General features: G+C 43.8%; 1 protein-coding gene across 1 annotated transcript in view; it reads left to right on the top strand.

Annotated features, from left to right (window-relative positions):
- Positions 1 to 4376: 4376 nt before the first annotated feature.
- The window catches only part of l3mbtl3 (L3MBTL histone methyl-lysine binding protein 3), a gene marked incomplete at both ends in the record, with an annotated part of 62882 nt that continues 59798 nt past the window's right edge, over positions 4377 to 7460 (top strand). Inside the window, one exon of the mRNA XM_080534304.1 lies at positions 4377 to 4478. Coding sequence (XP_080390430.1) covers positions 4377 to 4478 — 102 coding nt within the window. The remainder of the gene's footprint in view (positions 4479 to 7460) is intronic.

The following is a 7460-nucleotide window of genomic DNA, read 5'->3' as shown; positions in this document are numbered from 1 at the left end:
GAAGGGCCGCCGCGGTGTGGCTCATCTGGGCTGGGGGGGGGTCAGTTACCCTGGCGAGCCGAAGGCTGCTGTCCCTGCAGGGCTGAGTGCTGAGAGCTGAGGCCTAATGGGATTAACCCTGAGCAGCGAGCTAGAGGATGTAGAGAACCCAACCACCTCCCCGCACCTCCCTGGCCTGACTACGCTAAGGTGTGTGTGTAGGGATAAGGATATACCTGCCGCAATCTGCTGACTGTACGTCTCACACACACACACACACGCTTGCGCGCACACACACATGCGTAAACACTGTGATGTCACCACACATCAACCACACATCAACACACACAGACAGGTGCTCAACGCCACACTGTGATGTCACCGCAAGGTTACATACACACACACACACACACACATGGTCATGGGTGACTGGAACATAGTTTATTAAAATAAACTCTGTGTCTACGTTTGAATGTTTTGGAACTAGACAGCCCCGATCCCTCTTCTTCCTGGTGTATCAGTCACTGCTACTGCTACTGCACTCACAACATGGCTGGAATGTTTTACACCACGACAAGGGGTAAATGATCGACTACAAATCTCTACAGATAACACTCTTACTGGATGACCTGTGTGAAGGACCGGCGCTACTACAGACACAGGGCCGCTCCTCAGAGACCAATGACAGTCGTAGCGCCAGACTAAATCTTCTCCACTGAGTTAGACGGAGACTACACACATCCCATAGTGTGTGTAGCTGTTTCATAACATTCCTCATTCCATTCCCTTACAATGAGCCTGTCCTCTGATTTCTACCTCCACCGGCCTCCCCCGGTGTGTAGTCTGTAGGGTTTTTGAACGGTTGCATCAGATGGTAGTCTATCCATGGACCTCTTGACTCAGAGTTTCCATTCAAAGCTACATTAATTTAGCCAGTGAATCATTACAATGAATCATAACACTAATTACATGATCGGTGGACATTGTGCATAACAAACTGCAAATACAAACAGAGAAATGTTTTACTTCCAAATGCATAGAAGCCACTTGCACTCAAATAAGGTTATATACACTCTGGTTGTTATATAGTTGTAGCCTATAGGCTACATTGTATTTCATCCACATATGAAATGTTGTTCAAATAAAGTTGTATTTGATTTGATACAGCAGCTGACTGATTACCGTTTTTCCTGAGAATCGAGTTGAACCCGTTTGTTTATACATGTGGAGCTAAAACATGGAATAAATACGTTTTTAGCCTTGTCACACTTCCTCGTGGTTCAGATCCATGTACAGTAAAGTATGTTATGGAAATAAGATTGCAGCATTTATGCACAACACTGAAAAAAATGGGTTGCACCCTACTGTAGCCTATATTACAGTGTTTGAGTACAGCAATGTCGCTGTTGAAACGTTTTCGTGCGTTCTTTTACTTATTTCGCAATTGGGTCCCCTTCGTTTCAGTCTTGAGGCAAACTGGATTTTTATTTTTAGAAACAAAATGGTATTCGTGGTCTTTTATTCTGGTGAAATCATTGCCTATTTCGGTCCACGAGCAGTCCCAACACACGCGTAGCCCCTTGCTGTTCGTGTTTATTCTTATCACGGCAAGGTGCCGTAGCGACGGAACAAGGTCTAAACCTACTGAATATTTAGGTATTGAAGCAGCTGAAAGTTTCGACAGTGGCATCATGTGTTGAGAGCCGGGGCAGCTACCACTGCAACTCGCTCACAGGCTCGCTCATGCGCACTGACTTCAGCCTGGGCAATTTGTCAGTACTCGTGGGAGAATTTGGGTAAGAAACAGACAAATTAAAACAAATGTACTTTAGGTTAAAACTATCAACGCATGAAATTATGTCTAATAGCAATAGCTCATCTGTTGTGTCATACTTTCGCTAGAGGTTTATTGCGACGGAATTTGACCAAAACTTAGCAATAAAGTCCTAAAGGACTGGACGTGTCATCAATAATATCGGCCAGGAAGAGCTTCAATAAGACGGAGCGTTAAATTAATTGCGTGTTAAAATTACAATAAAAGTCGCGTCGAAAATTACTACAACCGATAGAATATATGTTGTGCTAGATTTCATGTTTATTAGGGACATATATAATATGGTATATTGCACTCTTTCAGGGATAATGCTGGTTGGGTGTAATTCCCTCTTATGGCAGGGAGAACAGGAACTGAGCGCCCGTCAAACGAGCTAGAGTCAAATATTTCTATCCCCTTTTCCTCTCCAAAAGCTTTCAATGCAGTTGAAATATTATTTTTCAGGTAATGCAACGAGTCTGCAGGCCTGCCGGTGAGAATTACATAGTGTATATTCCAGCTCCGCCATTTTGGGAAACTGCCTTTAAAACACATTAAATAGTATCAGAGCAAAGAAAAGTGTTAATATCTGACACAATGCATGACTAACGTCTCGCAAAAGGATCCCTATCTCTACACGAAGCACACCTATAGTTAGAGTACAAAGGAAATGCGAACTGACTGCGCCCAGCCGAATCATTCAATACCACTCGTATTAAAAAGTATTGGAGACAGACAGCTCGAAATTAATAACGCTCATGGCATAACCGATATTGGCTATCTGATCAAAACTAAACCTTATTTTCAGAAAGCCTATGGCCACATGCAGTCAACACCCCGAATTTTCCTTTCTAATTTAAAAATATATATAAAACCAAAACAAAGTATTCCCGCATTATGATGCAATTTTGTGGGTATAAGCTGCGATATACATTTTCTGCTTTGAATATTGATGGAAATTCAATGATAGTCATTGAATTAAATGTAAGTTACTTTCATACTGCAATTTCATACAGTAAATCCCTGTCAACGATTTGCAGCTGATAGAGACTATAATGAACATTATAAATACCTCTACAGCTCAAGAGTCGCATATCGCTTCATAAAATATAACATGTGTCTTTCCAAACGTTAGTAATTCAATTTTAAACAGATTAATATAGAATGTTCATTAAGCCTCAATGATTCGATATTTATGGGCCAATACGTTTGAATTTATCGGCTCCATTTTTTGGTTCAGATTTCATTGTTGAATCGGGTCTTGAAAGTTTAGAACGCAGTCGGCTAAACCAAGGCAGCAGTGACCTCTAGTGGTGGACCAGAGCTATCGACCTGCTCTCTAGCAGGCCTTCCGCTGTTAAACTACAATTCAACGAAGCCGAAAATAATGGCAACATTGTTGCCAAACCACTCGTAAAAACGTTGTTTAGTTTCTCTGTTTTGATTTGTTTAGTTGGCGCGCAGTTGGATCATAGCAATCCCCAGCGCTGAAATCACGTTTTTAATTTATTATCTATGTTTACAAAGCTTTTCTTTTATACGTGTGTCTTGCTAGTCTCAGTCAGCGCCCTGCTCAGTCAGCCGCCCTGCTTAAATCTATTATATGGTTTGATTTAATATTGACTATGTTTTATTGCTGCTGTAACCTACGGTTTAACTCTGTCATCTTTAACCATGCTGTCTTTGACCAGTGCAACCACACTTGCATAGTGTTATGTCCTACACCTACACTTTAAGAAAAAAAGGGTTCCAAAAGGGTTCTTTGGCTGTACCTGTGGGAAAACTCTTTAAAGAACAGATGTGGGTTCCATGTAGAACCATTCTGGGTTCCATGTTTTCCGTGTACAACTTTCTCTAAGGGTTCTCCCACAGGGACAGTGTTCTTTTGTGTTCTCGTCTGGCTGTGTTCTAGGGTTCTGTCTGGTTGTGTTCTTTTGTGTTCTAGTCTGGCTGTGTTCTAGGGTTCTGTCTGGCTGTGTTCTAGGGTTCTGTCTAGTTGTGTTCTTTTGTGTTCTAGTCTGGCTGTGTTCTAGGGTTCTGTCTGGCTGTGTTCTAGGGTTCTGTCTAGTTGTGTTCTTTTGTGTTCTAGTCTGGCTGTGTTCTAGGGTTCTGTCTGGCTGTGTTCTAGGGTTCTGTCTGGCTGTGTTCTAGGGTTCTGTCTGGTTGTGTTCTAGGGTTCTGTCTGGTTGTGTTCTTTTGTGTTCTATTCTGGCTGTGTTCTAGGGTTCTGTCTGGCTGTGTTCTAGGGTTCTGTCTGGTTGTGTTCTAGGGTTCTGTCTGGTTGTGTTCTAGGGTTCTGTCTGGCTGTGTTCTAGGGTTCTGTCTGGCTGTGTTCTAGGGTTCTGTCTGGCTGTGTTCTAGGGTTCTGTCTGTCTGTGTTCTAGGGTTCTGTCTGTCTGTTTTAGGGTTCTGTCTGGCTGTGTTCTAGGGTTCTGTCTGACTGTGTTCTAGGGTTCTATCTGGTTGTGTTCTAGGCCCTGGAAAGGTTCGGGGGATATTTGTGCCACAAGCCCCGCATGTGACATTAATGCACCAACCACCACTCTGTCTGTCTGTCTGTACCTCAGACACCCCCGTCAGTGACATGGATGAGTCCACCACGCCTGCAGGTGCCCCTGACTTTGATGTATACGGAGCGATGGACTGGCAGGACGGGGTGGGGACTTTACCTGGGAGCAAACTGAAGGTACCGTCTCACCTGTCTCACCTGTCTCACCATCAGAAGAACTGGACTGGTTCAGTGGTGCCAATTATAATCCTCTACTAGGCCCAGTTGTTCATAATCTGTTTAATCTGGATCAGAATGATCCCCACTCTTCTCAGGATCAGATCTATCTGGCTGGTTTTGAGTCGTAGAGCGGAAGTCAGCCAGCTCCATCTGATCCTGGACCAGAGAGAAGAATCGGGATCATTCTGATCCAGATTAAACGTTTTGAACAACTGGGCCCTGATGATAACCAATGTAGTTCTACTCAGACTAACCTGGTTGAGACCAGGCGTTATCTGGTTCCTAGACACAAAGGAGTGGAAACCCGTTTGAAATGAGGGACGCCTTGCTGCGAGTTAAACAAATCAAATACCTGGCTGGGGTGGAGCTACAAAAATATAGCCAGGCTGTTCATGCTTAGAGTATGTTTGTTATATGACTGGTTGTACTAGATAGACTAGATAGATAGATAGATAGGTGGGTGGGTGGGTGGGTGGATGGAGGGAGGGAGGGAGGGAGGGAGGGAGGGAGGGAGAGAGAGAGACAGAGACAGAGAGAGAGACAGAGACAGAGAGAGAGAGAGAGAGAGAGAGGGGGAGGGAGGGAGGGATGGATGGATGGATAAATGGGTGGATATATATATATATATATAGAGAGAGAGAGAGAGAGAGAGAGAGAGAGAGAGAGAGAGAGAGAGAGAGAGAGAGAGAGAGAGAGAGAGAGAGAGAGAGAGAGAGAGAGAGAGAGAGAGAGAGAGAGAGAGAGAGAGAGAGAGAGAGAGGGATGGATGGATGGATAGGTACTTTATTGATCCCTGGAGGGAAATTCAGGCTTTACAGTAAATCACACCACAAACAACAACAACAAAATCAAAATCAGGTGACAGTTGAATAATAGACAATAAAAATAAAAAAAATAGATCAATAGACTTCTGAAACATTTAACATCCCCCAGTCTGACTCTGGTCACCCAGATGGAGCCAGCCAGAGGAGGAGTTGTACAGCCTTCAGATCTCCTCTAGCGCTCCTTAGTGCAGCGTGCTTGTAATAGTCTGCTGCTAAAGTAGCTTCTCTGCTCTGCCACAGTGTCATGTAGGGGATGGGAGGGAGTGTCCATGATGGCCAGGACTACCTATCGATTTGATTTGATTTTTATTTATTTGTTCAAGGGGGACAGAGTACATTAATAAACACTTAAATGGAATGCGCACATATCATCAGTGTAAATGTACCCAATTATAGCCATAGGCTAATTTCCGTTGGTGGTCCCCCTGCCAGAAGTAACAGGGCTACATTTCCTAATGGAAAAAATCCGGTTATGGGGTAAAATAAACACATCATATAGATACAGTCATGATTAAAATAAACACAAAAATACAGTAGCTAAAATAAAATCAGATGGCATCTAACCTAAGGCATCTAGCCTAACATGCATCACAGTAGGTCATTATTGGCGCTTTTCCACTATCGGCCCGGCTCGGCTTGGCTCGGCTCGCTTCGGCACGATTCGGCACGCTTTTGAACAGTTCTGCTTTTCCACTATACACAAGAGACCAGGAACGAGTAGGAGGAGTAGGAGATAGTAGGCGGAGTTACGCGTCATAACAGCGCGCCATGGTGGTGACGTATATTTTCACGAGACACAACACAGCCACAACAAGCAACATGGAGGAACTTGAAGCTATCGTATACTTTTTCCTCGGCATGTGGTATATTATTAACCGTGATTTTTTGGAGAGAAAGAGAAAGAGAGAGAGGGAGAGAGAGAGGAAGCTATGTACACATAATAAAGTCATGTTTTTTGAACCCTTAAAACCACTGCCTTCACTTCACGTCTGCTTTATGAACTGTATGAGCATATGAGATGGCTACTGCCTGATCGATGTCGACACTGCTCGTAGTGAATATAAGCACTTGACTTCAAAATGACCGTAGATGGTGGAGTTAGCCAGCATAGTCTTGTCTTTTTACCACCTTCATATCACACTCCTATCACGGTCGACACAGCACGGAGCGAATTCTCTCCCCCCACTGTCAACGGGAGTTTCAACCAGCAGGCGCGGTGCTGCGAGCAGCAGCGGGTGAACTCCCGGTTCATTGAGTTTACGGTTAAAAGCATAACTTCTCGAGGTGTCTCCACGGTGGTTCAGGGCTCAAAATGGCCGTATACCGATGGTGAAGTTAGCAAAGGAGTATTGTGTTTGTACCACCTCCATAGCCGGTGTTATTCACTGAAATTCGAATGGAGTCTTTCTATAAATTCCTCTGTTGAACGGAAAGTCCTAAAGTGTTTTAGCCATCCCCCTTTCCACTGGTAATAAGGAATTGGCAAGAATAGATCGATATAAATAGATCAACATTTAAAAACAGATGAAGAGAATGATTACAATAGAGATAAAAGTGTTATTACTGGAACTGTATTCTATTAGCGGGATAAAGCACTCTCTCTATTTCGGGCTAAACTGTGCAGTGTAGCCGGCGTCCTGGTTCCTCCAGCAACCGGACACTTCCATAAATAACAAATATGTAATATGTAAATATGTATAATACCTCGTCCATTGATAAAATGACGCCAGGGATGGAAAGGGGTGATGGCAGTTTTAGAAGGGGGATGATGAAGCTCTGGACTATGGAACGGGGAAATGCCCCCCCGCTGTCAACGGGAGTTTCAACCAGCAGGCGCGGTGCTGCGAGCAGCAGCGGGTGAACTCCCGGTTCATTGAGTTTACGGTTAAAAGCATAACTTCTCGGGGTGTCAGCGCGGTGGTTAAGAGCTCAAAATGACCGTATACCGATGGTGAAGTTAGCAAAGGAGTATTGTGTTTGTACCACCTTCACAGCCGGTGTTATTCACGGACAAAGACGGTGCATAATAGCGATTTTTGTGTTATGCTTGTTGTAAATAAAAGTTCTATGATGCATTGAAATGACATTAAACTAAGATAATACGATGGTCAGCATA

Source organism: Nansenia antarctica (genome assembly GCF_963989245.1).
Source record: "Nansenia antarctica genome assembly, chromosome: 6".
Taxonomy (NCBI): domain Eukaryota; kingdom Metazoa; phylum Chordata; class Actinopteri; order Argentiniformes; family Microstomatidae; genus Nansenia; species Nansenia antarctica.
This window is presented reverse-complemented; position numbering and strand designations above follow the sequence as displayed.